General features: G+C 36.0%; 1 protein-coding gene across 1 annotated transcript in view; it reads right to left on the reverse strand.

Annotated features, from left to right (window-relative positions):
- Positions 1 to 19,276, reverse strand: part of kis (chromodomain helicase DNA binding protein kismet) — a 945,984-nt gene that overhangs the window by 572,210 nt on the left and 354,498 nt on the right. The window contains exons 20-22 of the mRNA XM_090408660.1: positions 16,991 to 17,198; positions 11,518 to 11,594; positions 2,052 to 2,170 (exon numbers count right to left, since the gene is read on the reverse strand). Coding sequence (XP_090264786.1) covers positions 2,052 to 2,170; positions 11,518 to 11,594; positions 16,991 to 17,198 — 404 coding nt within the window. The remainder of the gene's footprint in view (positions 1 to 2,051; positions 2,171 to 11,517; positions 11,595 to 16,990; positions 17,199 to 19,276) is intronic.

Raw genomic sequence — 19,276 nt, forward strand, 5'->3', positions numbered from 1 at the left:
AAAATTCGATTTCATGAAGTATTTTCCTTAAAGTTTCTCTTTTCCAAGGAAAATAAATTTTTTCTTTAAGCACAGGAATCAATTTCAGAACAGTTGGCACTCTTTTCTCGATCATGTAAAATTCATGAATAGTTCTTATAACAACTACATCAAAATCATTCCACACGGCTGCAGTTCCGATGGTTTTCTTTCTCTAGCGCTTTTTTTTTTTTTTTTTAACGAGATTTAAATTTTGGCTTACCTTCACCTTTTGATTACCTATGAATTCTTTTAGCAGTCGACCCCGATACGCCAGCAATTGCACGTTTTATGACTTGAGAAAGGGGAACAAGGAGATTGCCTTTTAACGATTTTTTTTGCAGAATGTCAGCACATTATTCAATATTCTTTTGCAAGAACTACTGAAATGTTTAACAACAGAACTTGTTGACTGTACTGGATCCATCATACAAATTAATAATAAAAAAATAATGCAAAAAAGCGACAACAAAAATCATGCTACTACTAGTACAGCGACAGAAAAGAAAGCACGTGATTTCGCATGTTGGCGACCAATTCGTACATCCTTCATTTCTTTCTCCCCTTCAGCATGAATCGACTATTCTTGGCAAAATGCCAAGCAGAGACCTACAAATGGTGGGTGAACTATACTGCCTGTTGTCACGTAGAGGGTTCACAGTAAATTTGTAATAAATGGGGACCATGCCAGGCATTATGAAGGCTCCAGTATCCATAGAATTAGTTGCAATAAACACAAATCGTGCTAACTACTTCTTCAGCACAAAGATAATTCTGGGATGTGAAAATCAGTAGAAAATCCTAGCAGTATTTCCTTTCATGTGCATGGACTAAGAACTGAGCTGTCAACATTAAAACTGATCATTCTAGAATCCTACGACTTTTTGGATTTCAAATAAGGGGCTTCACTTATATTTCACTTCCAGCTATTTGATTCTTTTAGTGTTTGTAAACATGAGCAGCATTAATTTTGCTAAAACCACGAAAGTCATAGAAATCACCTGTATATGGTATTATTTCAAGATTTGCATTGCACATGAGAATATCAGTACTTGAATACTTAAACCAATTCTACAACTTGGCACAATATATCAGCATCTCTGCCAAACTGGCAATTGCCTTTCTACTGCTTACCTTCAGCTTTGTAAAAACATGAACAGCTGGTGGCAAACATCCAGTCATTCTGTGATTAACAGTCTCACTGAACAAGAAGGTTCAGTCTTGTTGCTGACTTCTTGTTTCTTTGTTCACTCTATCAACCACTGTGTGGTAAATAGAGGTAGAAAAAGCGAGAAAAATTACACTTGTTTCTCTGGAGACATATGCATTGTACATTCAAGCAGTCATATCAATGGATTTCTTCCTTCTCCATACCTATATGCTGATAAAGTGCTGATATGACAACCTCATATGAGAGGTTTTGCAAACTCTTAAAAATAAAACATGACACGCCTTAAAACCCAGCATCAGCATTAATAAGCACAACGAAAACTTAGTCTCCCTCAGCTATGAACCTTTACAAGCACATAAACACAAAACCTAATAAGGTGAAGTGTAATTAAGCTTAGCCAACCCTATGCATGCAGTTAAAAATTATAGCAGCTGTTATGAGGTCATACGGTATCCAGCTATCTATGACTTCACATCTATTATTTTATTGAGCACTTATGGCATATATGTATATAAAATGTAAAATAAATTGTTATTAGAGCAATTCTTTCAGAAAAGGCACTGCTGCAATTCAATTCCATTACATTTACATACTCTTAGTGTAAAAAATAAATAAATTGATGCATTCGGAATGAGATGATGAACAAAGGAAGGTTGGTTCATAACAATCAGCTTAAATTTACAACTTTTTTAAATTAATATATTAAAAAAAATCTAAAAATTGGCACAAATATATCTTTCTCAATCAAAAGACATTACACAAAACAGTGACAGTGTAGTTAAAAAAATAATCTCATAAATATTGTTTTGGTGCAATAATAATAAGAGGCAATTTTTTAAGTTTGAAAAAATATAATATTTACCTGCAAATCATTCTGAGGGTTCCAGTCAGAATCAAAAATTATAACTGTATCAGCAGCAGTTAAATTTATCCCTAATCCTCCAGCACGTGTACAAAGAAGAAAGACAAATCTGTCTGAATCTATATATATATATAAAAAAAAAATACACAAAAAATTGTCATGGTCTTATTTAATGCAAAGAAATAAATCCCTATAATAATGCTTAAATTTTATTTAATTCTTAAGGCAATATTTTTCCCTGGTCACCAATGCATTTCCAGGGGCATAAAAGTAGCACACATTAAACACACACACACGATGGACAATAAACTAAGTGCTAACTAGCACAATTCAACATTCCTAAGTAGTGCCACTATAAGCATAGACGGGATCCTCATGACTGGTTTGTGATTTCTGGAGCAAGTACAGCAATGTCATAGCACATGCCAACCCAAAGGTTACAACAGTACACAAGACAATAATAAATAATAATAAAGAGATGAATTAGTACGCTACATGTTACACACAAAAAGTTAAACAATTCAAGCAATGTCATATCCAGATAATCAGCATTTATCTATGTGTTTATATAAATTAATTCCTTGTCAAAAGTCAAAAACTCGTTGCAAGCCCCATATGATCTCCCCTGAGAGAAGGTGGCACCATCCCACAGACTTGTCAAAGTTTCCCAAAGGTTGAGGGCTTAACATTGGTTGGACTTATATTTAACTGGTTTTGGGAAGTATGGATAGCTAGCATCAGTCCTTTTCCCTGGAAAAATATTTAATACATAATCTGAGATGTCAGGATAAGTTGTTGAGTTTAGTTTACTTTCAATGTGTACAGAATTACCTACTTTTTTCTGTGGTGGTGGTCCTCTCTCTCTCTCTCTCTCTTTTAACTTAAGTGATACCCTTGCCAAAATTTTCTTGACAAGTGGTTCCTCTTTGAAAGAGTACTCAGGACCATCAAGTTCAGGTACGCTGAAATTATGGGATAGTGGAACAGGCAATAATGTGTCTGATATTTTGAGATTTTCTTCTCAACCACCTTCTCAGTATAAATGGATTTCAGTACAGCTACTGTGGTGCTTTACTTACCCTTTACATTATGATGTGATGTACTTTATTCTGTTTTTATCTTTGCCTTTTTTTCCCCACATCCCCTCATCCTTCCACCTTTGGTATACTCAGGTGGAAGGATGGCTGGATGGTGTCCTTCACAGTTGAAAAATTTAGGTTTCTTGGCGGCGCAAGATTTCTTTTCACGTTCTGTAATACCACATTAGGTATAGGTGGTAGAGTCTAACATGGCACTTAAGACAATCTGCTATTTGTTGATATTCCTGGTCGGACCTGGTGATGATCCCTATGTATTATACCTCGCTCGTGGAACTTCAAAGTGATTCCATTCTGATATCACATTTTTGATAAAACCTCATAAAACAGTTGTTTTATGAGGTTTTGGAAGATCCTTCCAGTCCTCCTAAACCCATCTGAATAAAAAAGGGCGACATTTTCCATATTGGCTTCAGGCCAGTTACATGGATGATGAAAAACACCAGTTCATTTAAGATTGAGGAGGATCCATGCTGAAGAAAATTTCTGATTCATTGCCAGGGAACCCTACCCACCACACCATAGCATCCATCCATTCAGTATGCAACAAATGTACTATCCCAAATTGCCAGCCCATCTGCATTTGTTCAGTTTGTTCATCCTCGTTTGTATACCGCATTCCTATAAAGGCTATGTGGAGGTCAACTCTCAGTTATACAGCTTTGACCCTCCCTTGACTTTTTTTTTTTTTTAATTCAGAGTTAATCTTACTGAAAATGTTAAGGATATCTATTCTGATATCTCCACAACCTTAAGAATGACAACAGCTCATGTGCCAGTAAATCTGACAAACTTCTACAAAGATGCCCTTCGAAGACGGAAGAAGCTAAACCTCCAGCACACAGTGAAGACAGCATTCCTTCCTGAAATCCTCTTGGAACCCATCTTCCACAACATTATGGTAAGAAACCTGATCATTCAGAAAGAGATTTTCTTTGCTCCATGGAGCTGGCGAGGCGTGAGGATCTTGGATGACATTCTTTCTCCGAGCCTCACCTGGCGTTTTCCAAAATCGCTCGAAAACTTGGAATATGGGAAAGAGGGGCTTAGCCCTCCTAACTCAGAAGATCCAGCGCCTATCTTTCTGATAAAAATTAATAATTCATGGGAGAAAAGCAACCACCCAGCAACACCAACAAAATCTACAGCTCTCTAACACAACAGTCGAACCAAAGCACTTTACTGGAAAATCCTGCATCATCTCATCAAACACCATTTCAATGGGACCTACCGTATCGCAGAAGAGCCATCAAACCTGATGCAGATTGTGGAGAATGTGGCACAACATACTACCCACTCCAACTATATTGCGAAAATTTAACTCAGATAACTGCCTGTTCTTCTACTAATTAGGAACAGTCCAGCATATCTACTTGAAATGCCCAGTCAACACCCGATTAATCAGTTTGTCTCGGGAAACAGCAGCTCTCTCACCTGTGGTAGTCTTCATACAGAAGAGGAGTACTTCAATCTTATCCATGTGGAGTCAAATAATCATTCATTCTGCAATTACCTCTTCATCACCGCGAAAGCAGTAATATACAGCTTCTACTTCAGACATACAAGATCAGACAGCACAGCAACTTCACAGAGAGGCAGCTGACCAACTCCTTGCAGCCTTCAAACAAAAGGTGAGAAGTCGGATCCTACATGAGCATCACCACCATAGGGAAAACAACTTAGATCTTTTCCACCAAGACTGGAATCCACGGAATCAACTTCTGGCTGAGCAGGGCGACTGCATCATAGTCCACTTTCCAGCATAGAAGTGACATCATCCCACCCCACCCCAGGAAAGGGGGAAGAAAGACTTTTTGTGCTTAACAGTGCGAATATTAATCAGTTGTCAACCTCATGTAAATAGATAATATTATCCTATAGTAACTGTTATGTTCTTACACATACATGGCAGATTTTGTTCTTAAAGAGTATCGTCAAAATAACTGTTAATGGCTGTATTTAGGAAATTACTGTGATTGTTGATAACTAATATTTAAGGAATTGACAGCGTATACTAGAAATATAAATTAAATAAACTTTAATATATACTTTCCGATATTTCGGCAAACGTCACGTTGCCATCTTCTTGGGAACTTAATACAAAGACACGTGTACACAAGTACTACATAACAGCAAATGAGAACTGAAGCTAAGAAGCTAACGTTTTCCTAAAGTCCTGATGGTGCCCCGTGGCGGGCTATATTGGTGGTTCTTGGCCTTTGGGCTGAAGTTCTGATAATTGTTTCCCAAATTTGGGGCAGTCTCATGCATCCAAATTTGTTGAGGTTTGGCATGTTCCTAAGGGCTGAGGCTGATTCCATGAATAGTCTTTCATACTTGAACTTGCTGCGGCGTATGACTGTGGCTTTCTTCCATCTTATTCTGTGGCGAGTATCCAGAGCGTGGTCTGCAAGCCCAGAGTGGCTGTACTGGTGAAATCGGATGTAATCCTTGTGTTCTGAGATTCTGATATTTGCTGTCCTGCCTGTTTGGCCAAAGTAAGACAATTTACAGCTGCAAGGGACCTGGTATACACCAGGTAGGTCTAGGGGAAGTGCTTGGTCTTTAGTGGAGTGGATAAGTGATGCCAATTTTCTATGTGGTCTATAACAAGTGGTTAAGTCGTGTTTTCTTAGGATTTTGTTGATTTTTTCCGAGGTGCCTAGGATGTAGGGAATGGTGATGGATTTAGAGTAGTCTATTTTGTGAAGGGGAGGGGGTAGCCATTGGCTGAGAAAGTGTCATGGATGTGATTTAGTTCAGTGGTTAGGGCTTGATCATTTGAACAGATTATTTTTGTCCTGTTGAATAGTGTCTTAATAACTCCATATTGTTGTGAGGGGGGGTGATGGGATTGTTGGTGAATGTATCTGCCTGTATGGGTGGATTTTCTATAAACTGAGAAAACCAAGGTTCCATCAGGTTGGCGGGTGACTAGTGTGTCTAGGAAGGGGAGGTTATTGTTTTCCTCTTTTTCCAGGGTGAACTTGATTCTAGGGTGTTGGTTGTTAGGAAGGAGAGGAGTGAATCCGGGCCATGTGGCCAAATAGCAAACACATCATCAACGTAGCGAAGCCATATGGTAGGTTTTTGTGGGGCTGAATTTAAGGCTTTCTCTTCAAAAGTCTCTATAAAGAAGTTGGCCAAGGGTGGGGAAAGTGGTGAACCCATGGCTGTCCCCTCTATCTGTTTGTATAATTTTTCCTGCCAAACGAAATAGCCTGAGTTTATTGTAAAGTGAAATAGGGCTGAGATATCAGGAGGAAATTTAGCTTGGATTAGCTCTAGGGTTTCTTTGAGGGGTACATTCGTGAATAGGGAGGAGACATCAAAACTGACTATTATGTCATTATGTTGCAGTGTAAGGTCTTCTATACTGGCTTTGAAGTGGGCTGAGTTTTTTATGTGTGATGGTGTGTTGCCAGTATAGTGTGAGAGCGCTTTGGCTAAATGCTTGGCTAGTTTGTAAGTGGGGGAATCAATGCCATCCACTATGGGACGTAATGGCACATTTTCTTTATGTATTTTAGGGAGCCCATATATGCGGGGGAGTCTAGAGTTATAGGGTTTTAGTCTGTTGGTAACCTCCACAGGCCAAGAAGTAACCTTCTTAAGGAGCCTATGGAGTTTTCTAATTTGTGAGTTGGTGGGATTGTAATTAATGGGGAGGTAAGTGGATCGATCTAATAGCAAAGACTTGAGCTTACCTGTGTAGTCATTAAGGTTGAGTACCACAGTGGCGTTCCCCTTATCCGCTTTGGTTATCACTATTTCTTTGTTTCTCTTCGATTCTTGTAGTGACTTGTATTCACTAATAGATATGTTGGATTTTGGAGGTTTTGCTTTTTTGAGAACACAGGCTACATCTAATCGAATATCGTTGGCGATGTGGCTTGGAAGTTGGCGAATTCCGCGTTCAATTTGGATCATTAATTCCTCGGCCGGTAATTTCTTAGGAGCAACGGCGAAGCTGTGACCACGTGACATAGCGTTGAGTGCTTCAGGCTTCAAGATAACTGAAGAAAGGTTAACTACAGTGTTGGTTTGTAGTTTAGGTTTGGACGCCGAGTTCTTTATTAATTTATCAAACTTGTTGATATGTCGGCTCCGTATTCGATCGAATTCTTTGTTAGCTGCTGTACACGAGACGTCATGTAGGACTGACCAAAGCTCGTGATTAAGCGTATGTGAAAGCTCATTCTCTAGCGCTAAAATAGCTCTACCACTTCCCCTAGACCTACCTGGTGTATACCAGGTCCCTTGCAGCTGTAAATTGTCTTACTTTGGCCAAACAGGCAGGACAGCAAATATCAGAATCTCAGAACACAAGGATTACATCCGATTTCACCAGTACAGCCACTCTGGGCTTGCAGACCACGCTCTGGATACTCGCCACAGAATAAGATGGAAGAAAGCCACAGTCATACACCGCAGCAAGTTCAAGTATGAAAGACTATTCATGGAATCAGCCTCAGCCCTTAGGAACATGCCAAACCTCAACAAATTTGGATGCATGAGACTGCCCCAAATTTGGGAAACAATTATCAGAAGAACTTCATCCCAAAGGTCAAGAACCACCAATATAGCCCACCAGGGGGCACCATCAGGACTTTAGGAAAACGTTAGCTTCCTAGCTTCAGTTCTCATTTGCTGTTATGTAGTACTTGTGTACACGTGTCTTTGTATTAAGTTCCCAAGAAGATGGCAACGTGACGTTTTGCTGAAATATCGGAAAGTATATATTAAAGTTTATTTAATTTATATTTCTAGTATACGCTGTCAATTACTTAAATATTAGTTATCATGTTTAACCAGCGTATAAGCCTCTCAACAAGAATACTGTGACTGTTATTTCTCATGTGGTATGAAAGAGTTACTCTGTTTCTGGGTGAAATGGTTCAAAAATTTATTCTGAATGGAGGATTTTCACAGATTCTATGAATCCTGCCAGACATTCCCAACACTTCCAGATAAAAAAATGGTAACATTTTTCCAAAATGGACATTCACCTGTCGAATGCATAAACAGAAAAGATTATGCGTTCTGCATATGTTTCTTGTTCGTTATCGTGAAGGTGCCATGATTTCTGTACTTAAATGGAATTTGTTGAGGGGCCCAATAAGTCCACCTGTCTCTATTGGCAATGATTGACCAATTTTTCCCAACAAAATTTGACAATTCATCACTCCACCCTCTTTTAGGATGTGCTAAGCCTTGTTTCCATTCTTTGAATCCAGTTCGTTAGTATGGTGGTCCATCACTCATCTTCTCTTTTGGATAGATATCCAGCCCATTTCCATTTTAGTCGCTCGTGGTGAAGAATGATGTCAGTGATATAAGTCTGGCTTCTTATCTTTTAACCCTGTAGAGGTTGCGGCTGATGCAAACAAATTGTTTAATATAAATATTCTTAACACATATCCAGTGTATAGCTTGGAAGTCATGACTAGCTGTGCATGCATATATTACAAGTGATATTCTACACCGTTTATGTGGTCAGTTCTGGTTTAACACATGTTATGTAAAGGTGTGTAATATTTGATAGTAAATTGTATCTGAGAGTTACAATGATCTCCAATGTCAATATAGTATTTTTATTTATTTTTTTTTAAATTTACCGTTGAAAATGGCTGGAAAAATAATCCATCATATGTTGAAGAGATTCAGCTAATGTTACTCAAGTCCGATGATGAGAATGATAGAGTTGAAAGTAAATTATATCTGAAAGATACAGCAAATTCCAATGTCAGTATAGTACTGGTTTAGTTGTTTTTTTTCTCTTTCTTTCTTTCTTTGTTCAATAATTTCTAGACTGTAACTGAAAATAAACAAACCATCATGTATTATATTTGCAGTCTTTTTTTTTTTTTTTTTTAAGTTTTATCGCATTTTGACGCATACTAGTAATGAATGTACCAGCAATTTTTACGACTGCGAGTTCTGCAGGGTTATTGTGATGCCTAGCATCAGACTTTCCATTTTTCTTTGAGTTGTTGCTAGTTTATTTATCAGTGCTTTTGTTAGAGACCAAGTTTCACAACCATATGTGATGACTGGAAGTATACACTGGTCACATGTCTTCCTTTTTAAACAGAATGGGACATCATTGTTTTAAAAAATGCTTTTCAATTTTCTGGATCCACTCCACACAAGTTGAACTATTCTATTTATTTCCTTTTGGAGTCCACAGTTTAGATCAATGAGATGAACTAAACATGTATATGAAGGGACTCTTTCCAAGAAATTGCTTTCTATTAGTATGCTTTTTGGTGTTACAGAATTTACAGTATTTCAAATATAAAGTAATAAGTAGATCTACTTATTACTTTATATTTGAAATACTGTAAATTCATTATAATATTCAGTTTTTTTCCCTAAACAATGTGAAAAAAAAAAAAAAAGGGGGGGGGTTACATCTTATAGGCCTGCAAATACGGTAATTTTGTACCTATATAAAACAGGTCATTTTATTAGAATATAAATGAGCAAATAAAATGTACGTACAAAGTTTAGTATTTAGAATGCAGTATATACATATATACAAATCCACGATCAAATGACTATGAATAAATTATTATTATTATTTTTTTTTTGCAAGATTTCGTTATAAATCATTTCAGTCAAAATGAAACAGTTGGCATGAAAGGGATGCTCAATATATGTTCAAAAATACATAGGAAGCTAATGTAAACAGTTAAGTATTAAAAGTATTATTGTATAATTTAAGTCTGTATTTTCTATGCAGTAATGCTGCATGTTAGAATACATGTAGCAGCCATCCAATACTGAATCACAGGTTAACTCAACAACTCAAAATGATTTTTTCTTCCTTTTCATTCATTCTTTCAACTGCTATCCTTTCCTTCTGGAGCAAGCTCCCATCTTACATATTTCCAAAAGAATGTGATATACCTAGATACAAGTTCCTCAAATAACTAGTATTTAGGATCTGATCAGAATGGACACTGGGCCTACTTCTTTTACTATCACTTACTAGAAATCTGGATTGATAGTTATTAATATAACAAAGGGCAGTGATAAGAAGTGGCTGACTGCACCTCATTATTCCTAAATTCAATCCATCTTATTCTCAAGATACTCCTTAAACATTGCTGATCAAAAGCATAATCTCTCTGATTATCACTCTTACACTTCAATCTGGTTCCAAAACATAGAACAGACCATTGTAGATCTTAGTTTTGATCTATCTTACTGCTATTCTACTATCTACCCAAAGATTTTGAACAATGAAGAAGCCATTTTCAATTCTATCCACTTTATTAATATCAGTCACACAGCTAGCAAAATAAACACAACAAAACTTGCATTACAACCTATCCTTAAAATAAGAGAGAGCACTAATCCTTATTACCTATTTACGCTACTTCTGTTTTGTCGATATCAATAATTATACTCATCTGATATCCAGCAGAATCAATTTCAATAACAACAATAGAGTTAATTTCTCCACATTATATATAAATAAGGCTAAACCATTAGTATAATACAGGTTAGATATTCTAAGATTCTCAGACCTTTCCCACAAGTCTTACTCATCACAAAATAGATTCCAAAACTAAAAAAGAGAAAGATGATGACAGGACACAGGCTTGTTTACTAGAGTTGTTTTAAAATTCAATTCAAATGTAAAGTCAATTTTAAACTTGTGTCTTTTTCTCGACGTTCTGGAGACTCACAATACTACAGGTTAAGCCAGCGCTTCCCAAACTGTGGGCCGTGGCCCCCCTTGGGGACTGTTAGTTTTGTTGAGGGGGGGGGGGGGGCATGAAATAATGAAAACATATTTAAAATGTTTTAAGACTAATTAATTTTTTTAATCTTAAAAGAAACGAATTTAATTTTAATTATTTCTTTTTTGTTCTTTTTTATATTTTAATGGAAAAAAATCACACATTGGTGTTGGTTCACAAATTTCGCTTCTTGCATATTTTGACGATTAATGAATATTAGTAAATATATGCTTATTCATATAGGTTTCATAAGTATTGATAAGAAACACAAAATAGATTACAAACGCAAAATCTTGAATATAAATTGTATTGAATATAAATACAATAAACATTATAATAATATGTTTATATTACAATTTTCTTTTCGATGGGGGCCATGAAATATTTTAATTTTTCCAAAGGGGGCCTTGGCTTCCATAAGTGTTTGGGAAGCACTGGATTAAGCAACCTCTGATGTACAGAGCTAATTACCATAAAATCTTTCTACTTTTCCACAAGGTATCTGAAAATTAAAGTTAATGGATAAGATGTTAATAGTTCTTATTTTATTGGAATACCAATCCTACTCTACTATAATTCCTACTCCTAAAAAAACTTAGAACTCAATCAAAATCTTACCAGGTTTACAAAAGCGGTCAATTGCTGCTTGCCTCAAATTTCCTCTTACACGTCCATCAATTCTTTCATAGGGATACCTGCGAATTTAACAAAAACAAATTCATAATGCATACACTGTAAGAACAAAACAGTCATGTATTACCTTTGCTTCTAGATATGGATGTACATAAATCAGGAGGCATACAATTGTTGTTTGTGTCGAATTTAATGGCACAAAGACCACAGCAGTCATTGCACACGAATACACACAAGGTAATAAATAAGTGGCATGAACAGATAAAAAACAAGTTGTTCAGAAAAATTTATAAAAAAAAAAGTGTTTTAAAAGCTTATATACATTTAATAAAACTAATATATGTATGACTATGCTCACTGATGATAATTTAGGAGAGAGAGATGGACGGGCAGGGGAGGGGCTTGTTGAATTCAAGACGGTTCTGGATATTTCTAGTGATCTAGACATCTTATAGCCAGTAGGAAACTTTGTTAATCTGTATATATAATGTACCTTTCACAGTAGTGCATCTTATAGATTAAAGTATAAGATCACATACAGCTCAGCAGTAAAGCTGTTACATTCCTTTGAAATGTGAGCAGATATGCTATCAGAGAAGACAGCAGAGGATCCAATTAGATTCTTTGATTTTAAACCATCTGTGTAGATAGGCACAAAATCATAGCATTCCCTGCTATGCAGTCCACCAAAGTATTCTCCCAGCCATAATAGTGATAGAAATTATTAGGGGGGGGGGGGGTACTGTGGTAGACTGCAGAAAGAAAATCTGGATGGTGTTATAGCAGTAGTATATTTAATGGTGTCTATGACATGTCTTTGCCAATATCTAGAACTCATAAGAGAGCTTTAATTTGCAAACCAAAGGGTCATATCACAGTTTGATGAAGGTGATATAGATTTACTCACCATGGACAAGAAATAGTTGCGTGTGTGGAATGGAATAGAGGGAATTTTATTTTCATAATGTATAACAGAGTCAGCTGTTGACTTCTGGCAAGTGACAAAGACAGTTCATCACTTGCCTCAATATACAGACTACTTAAGTTCAAAATGCTCCAGCTACAGTTCTTATGGCATAATGGTGGATAGTGTAATTTTTTTAAAAAAATGGTTTCACACATGTAAGAGAAGACTAAATAGAATTTATTACTCTTATATATTTTCCCAAATATGTCATGTGCTTCATTCAAATTTTTTCTAGAGAGAAGGTGAGCCAGTCAACTCTATTTTCCATCACAAAATCCATGATGCAGTATATGGCTGCTCATGCAGTAAATATCACAGAAAAACGATTGCTCCCAAATGAGTTCTCATCATTCCATTATGAGAACGGAATAATCGAAATGGGGAAAGAACATCTGCCTAAGTTGATAATAAGCTGATGGCAGTGAATGTTTAGGTAGGCGTATGGAAGAAGGTGTTGCTTGCTGTGTTTAAGTGGGAGAGGTTATTGTTGAGTATACACTTAAGTTCAGACACTATCCCACAGAGTATTGTCTGTTTAAATCCCTCGTTAAAAGTAAAGACGATGGCAATTGCAATAAGACATAATCAAACATTGATTATGTCTTATTGCAATTGCCATCCAAACAAAGGCAACTCCTTCATTTGGTGGGTCCATTTTTATCCCGTCCTTAAATAAGTACCAGATAAGCAAAATAAGGTCAACTGAAACAAAAAAGACAAAAACTGGTGAGATCTTTCTGAGCAATAAATATAAAATGTTATATTCAGGCAATGACAATCAAGGAAAGGAGAAGCCATAGTATTCAACACAAAATACGAGGCTGATCTTGAACAGCAGGCCATATCAAGTAGTGATGTGGGCAAATATCAGAATGGGGGAACTGGACAATGAGACGAGAGTTTTTTGAAAAATTTGGTAAAAAATAAGTTAAACATATTTTTTGGAAAAAAAATCACCTTCATTTCTCAACATAGTCTCCATCGAGATCTACACATTTGGTCCAGTGAGTTTCTAATTTTTTCATTCCATCTAAAAAGTAGGATTTGTCAAATTGTGCAAAATAGTTATTGACAGCCTTGATGACATCCTCGTTCAAAGAAAATTTTTCTCAGTGAGCCAAATCTTTAAGTTTGGGAACAAGAAGAAGTCACATTGAATGTGGTCACGATGGAAGAATATGGTGGATGTGGAACCAATTCAATTGGTGCAATTTTGCCATTGTGATGGCCGATGTGTGGGATGGTGCATGTCTTGGTGAAAGAGCACTTTTTTGTTCACAAATCTTGGTCATTTTTTCTTCAGTTCTTCTTTTAAACATTCCAACAATGATGCATAACAGACTCCTGTTATTGTCTTACCATTTTCTAAATAGTCTATCATGATAATTCCTTGGGAATCTCAAAAAACAATTTTTTCGCTTTCACTGGGCATTGTCCGCTGTTTTGACTGCTGCTTGGACTCAGGTGGGTACTGGTGGATCCAATCTTCGTCTACAGTCACAAATCGATGCAAAAAATTCCTGTGAATTGCAATTAAACATCGCAAAACACTGCACTGAAATTTCTTTTCACATGTGTTTTTGATTGGCAGTCAAAATTCGTAGCACCATCACCCACACAGCTTTTTCATGTGCAATTTTTCGTGCAGGATATTATTATACACCCATTCAGTTGAGATGCCTAAAATCGCAGCAATCTCATGCACTTTCACTCAGCGGTATTCTATATTGATACCATGGATTTTTGCCAATCATTTCCTTCGTAGTGACCTCAGGCGAGTGTTCGGAACACACTTCATCTCATGGACGTATGACTATGTTTAAACACATTTATCCAAAAATAAATAGTCATTAATGCTGGTGCAGAGTCCCCATGAACTGAATCTAACTCGGCTCTGATCTGCGTGGCTGTCCACTTCTTCGAATAAATGTGTTTTATCACTGTTTTTCATCACCATTTTAACGAAAAATGCGATCATTTTAAAAGAACCACAATGATACCAACGATTTAATACGTCATATGGAAAACTGGTCTATAGACTTAAAACGAAGATTGAAATCTATTCATCCACTAACACCAACACTATATGGTGCTCCTAAGGTACACAAAAATGGAATACCACTACGCCCGATTGTGGACGGAATCAATTCGCCAACTTATCTGTTATGTAAACACCTGGCAGGCCTCCTCAAACCTCACATCCATAATTCGGACACTTATATACGAAATTCGCAACATTTCGTTGAGAAACTGAACAACATCTCTATCTCCAATACGGATTTACTCGCCAGCCTGGATGTTACATCTTTATTCACTAACATCCCTGTGGAGGAAGTGATCAACATTTTAGGAAGTTTGCTCCCACAAGACATTACTTCTCTGTTCCATCATTGTTTAACATCAAACTTTTTCTTATAGAATGAAACCATCTATCAGCAATTGACTGGCCTTGCAATGGGTAGCCCCCTCTCACCATCTTGTGCTGATCTCTTTATGGAGGATTTTGAAAGTAAAATCTTAACTCAAACAGACCCTAAACCCACAGTATGGTGGAGATACGTGGATGATATCTTTAACGTTTGGAACCACACAAAAAAGGACCTGTTCGACTTTCTTAAGAAAATCAACTCTCTACACTACACAATCAAATTCACTCTAGAACTTGAAGATAACCAATTATCATTTCTGGACACTTTAATTAAGAAGCTTCCGAATGGTGGTATCAACCTCTCAGTTTAATGCAAACCTACAATACAGGACATTATTTACATTTCACTTCCTCACACCACATTTCTCAGAAACTTAGTATTGTACACATGTTGAAGAACTGTGCCTCTCTCCTTACAACAGATCAACAAGACCTCCAGGAAGAACTATCCCTGATATCCACCAACCTTATCATGAATGGATTTCCTCGAAGACTCGTCCACAAGATACTTTTCTCTGAACCCCGACAAAGACAACAAGATGATGTACGTCATATTTCTACCATCGTCATTCCATACTTAGGGACAGTTTCAAATAAGATTGCTAGACTCCTTAGACCACATAAAATAAGAGTGGCCTTTAAACCCACAGAAACGATTAGACAATTCTTAAGATCTCCAAAAGATAGCCATCCTTTCTCCAAATATGCTGGAGTTTATAACATACCATGCTCGTGCGGGTTGAATTACATCGGCCAAACTTCAAGGAGCCTTGAAATTAGGCAAAAAGAACATATAGGTGACGTCAATAATAACAGAGAAGAAAAATCGGGTTTAGCTTTTCATTTCTCAAGAACGAACCGTACCATAGAGTGGGATAGAAGCACAATTCCTTACATGAAGGAGGACTTCCGCTCCCGAATTTTTAAAGAGGCCACAACAATTGCCCGCTGTACACAAAACCTTAACAGGAACCAAGGACTAATCTTGCCCGTGATCTGGAAGACCCTTATCAGATCCTTCAACTCGCCAGAACTGAATTATAGTGCCAACTATAGAACGTTCCTAACTAACAACAAGTGAGATCATCCACGCTCTATGAATGTATTGTACGCGCTCTGTTCTTTGTTTAATATAATTGGAATCGGTTGATTTTAGTTTGTAACAGTTTTTTACTTTTTAGTGCCTTACATCAGTTATGTACCCTGAAGATGCCAACAGACTTAGTTGGTGAAACTAGTTGGTATAACTTACTTGTTTATTATATACACTTGATCAATACAATCCCAATAAAAGTTTATCCAGAGTTTTTTGGTCAAGAAAATTAAACGTTTTTTAACATAAACTATGAGTTTGTTATAGTGAAATTCAGGAATAAATGATCTGTACTGACTCAATATATAACCTCTGCCAAAGTTTCCAAGCTTTATTCTTTTCCATGAAAGAGAAGTAAAATATGAGGTGTAAGAGTTAATGAAGACATATGTGAAACTGTATAAAGCAGAAAGCCACACACAGACTCTACTCTACTGATAAGTCAAACAGAAAAATATTTAGTTTATAAAATACTGAAATCAAATGTTACTCAAAACCTGCAAGTGAAAGTGTAAATTTGTTATATAAATTTCGAAGTTATCACTTACTAGATCTATATGATTAATTTAACGAAACACAATGAAAATGATTTTTAGGCAGCATATAATTCAAGAAATTCCAAAGAAGTGGTATTTATTAAACATTATTTGCAATTTCAAATTTAGATTTTTATATCTGAAATTGTCTTTAAACAAGCTTAAACAAATAACTTCAATGGCATATTTGCCAAGTTCCAGACAGAACTTGATGCAGGTATCATTTTCAAAACCAGTGAACTGAAGTATTCTGAAAAACAAAATCCGTAAAAAAGTCTGTAATCCAGTGACGATGTAAGTATTATTGTTTTATACCAATTCAGAAGCTTGTTTTTTTCACACTTTGTATACAATAGCATTTTTTTTTCATCTTTTATAAATAACGTTATTTTATATAAAATAGAGGGAATAAAAAGATGATAAAATCAACTTACCTTTTATGAACCATGTAATCTTCAAGTATATCCAAACAACGAACCATCTGAGAAAATACTAACACCCGATGACCATCAACTCTTAGTCTAGGAAGCAACTTGTCAATCAGAACAAGTTTTCCTGAAGCTTGAATTAATGCATTTAAAGCAGCTTCTAAGCAATCACCATGCAGTGTTTTAAAATCACTAACAATCTGTTCTTCAGCTCCTAAGTAAAAGAGATATAAGTAGAGAACAATCAAAAAGTGTGTGTGTGTGTGTGTGTGTGTGTATAAAAGAAGAAATGACTATTAACCAAAGTTCATTCTTTTATACATTATAACATTTCTTAAAAAAGAAAAAAAGATTATTGGTAATACAAAAAATGCTACATGGAACATTTATCAGAATCAGGAAGCGAAGAAAAATTATTTTAGCTAGACAAAATGAAGAATCAACAAATAAGAATATAATTTTTCCCCCCATACTTATTAAAATATTACAGAAACATGGATGCCACATGTGAATTATAAGGAAGTATTAGTAAATTTAGATAAAGCCCACTATAATAAACAATACACTCTGCAAACAGTTTCACCACTGCATTTATATGCACAGCTGAGTGTTTTATACCTATCCGTATACATCAGTGAATATGAGGTATACAATACAGGAAGGCCTCATTTTATGAAGAGGTTAGTTCATAAAAATTGTAAAATCTTCTAAATTGAGGTAAAATTATAATGTATTTAAATAAAATTGGTTACTTCAGTACAAATGACATTTTTCCACCGAATGCTTTATTCATCATTCAGGTTACTATGTACTAAATGATAGCACTAAATGGTTAAGTTTATATTATTATTCATCTCTATCAATAATTTTCTTCCAAATCAATCTATTACTTGTCAAAATTATCACATCTAGCATTTCGTGCTTCTAAGGCACATACTACCAACTCAATCCATGTATACCTTGGTCCTCCTCTAGGTCTCTTTCCTGCCATCTTGGCAGGAAAAAGACCTAGAGGAGGAAATGGGTGAAGACAGGTTATCAAAACACTTGTTTTGATAACCTGTCTTCACCCATTCTATTTACGTGGCCATACCACCTTCGATTAGCTCTGCTGACACATTCTTGAATGCTAATAAGGTCAAGTTCCTTTCAAATGCCTACATTTTTACTATGATTCTGTCATTGATGCCAGCGAATCATTCCCCTAATTTTTCTCAGAACCCTCTTTTGTGGTCTCTAGTCTTTGATCAAGTGGTTTATTTCTAATCCAAATCTCAGATCCATAACTTAAAACTGGTTTAAACACTGTCTTGTATATATACTGCTAGTTTGATGCTTTGCCTAATTTCTCTCTTATTACATATAAATTTATTCAGCTGGCTACCCCACCATACCAGCTTTGCTTATTCTGTTGTCTATTTCCAGATTTAACCTGCCATCTTCACTAAAAACTGTGCCTAAATAGCTGAAATATTTTTCTTGTTCTATAGGATCTTCATTCAGAATGCAGCTGAAGTTTCCTATGCTCCTGTTCATTTTCATATTTTTTTGTATTTTTATTGCTCATTTATATGCCAAATTTGCTACAGCTGTTATTCCATTTAGTTAGTGAATCCTGGAAACTTTCACTACATGTGTTTAGAAATACAACATCATCTGCATAAAGCAAAGAGATAAGATAAGTTTAATAGATCTGGAAAAGGCATATGACAAGGTACCCAAAGAAAAGCTTTTCAAAGCACTCAGTTAACTGGGGTAATTGGAACATTATACAGAGCAATACACAGTCTATATTTAAGTTGTCAGTCAGCAGTTAGAATTGAAGGAAATACAGGATGATGTTTTGATGTAAAATCAGGGAAAAGACAAAGATGCACATTATCTCCACTCTTATTTATCACTATATGGATCACATTATGAAAGAAAGTGACATCAAGCCTGATATTAGAATTGGAGAGAGAAATGTGCATCGTTGTCTTATCCCTGATTTTACATCAAACTATCTTCATGTATTTCCTTCAATTCTAACTGCAGAGGATGTTAACTTTAATGATTTATACACATCAGAATGACTCTCACATCATTCAATATGTCACATTACTTACTTTCTTTCTTACTCAATGTAAGGAATTTTCTGCTTTTTTTTTTAGATGAGAAGATGTCAGCCTGTTTGGCCGAGTGGTTAGCACATCCACTTCTTCAGCCAAAAGGTTGTGGGTTCAAATCCCGCCGTGGGCATTGTTAGATCTTGAATGGGGACTCTTTCAATAAAAGAGTCATTCATTCAAGATT

Source organism: Typopeltis vanoorti, chromosome 18, assembly GCF_054136105.1.
Source record: "Typopeltis vanoorti isolate ZY-2024b chromosome 18, IOZ_Tvanoo_1.0, whole genome shotgun sequence".
Classification (NCBI taxonomy): Eukaryota; Metazoa; Arthropoda; class Arachnida; order Uropygi; family Thelyphonidae; genus Typopeltis; species Typopeltis vanoorti.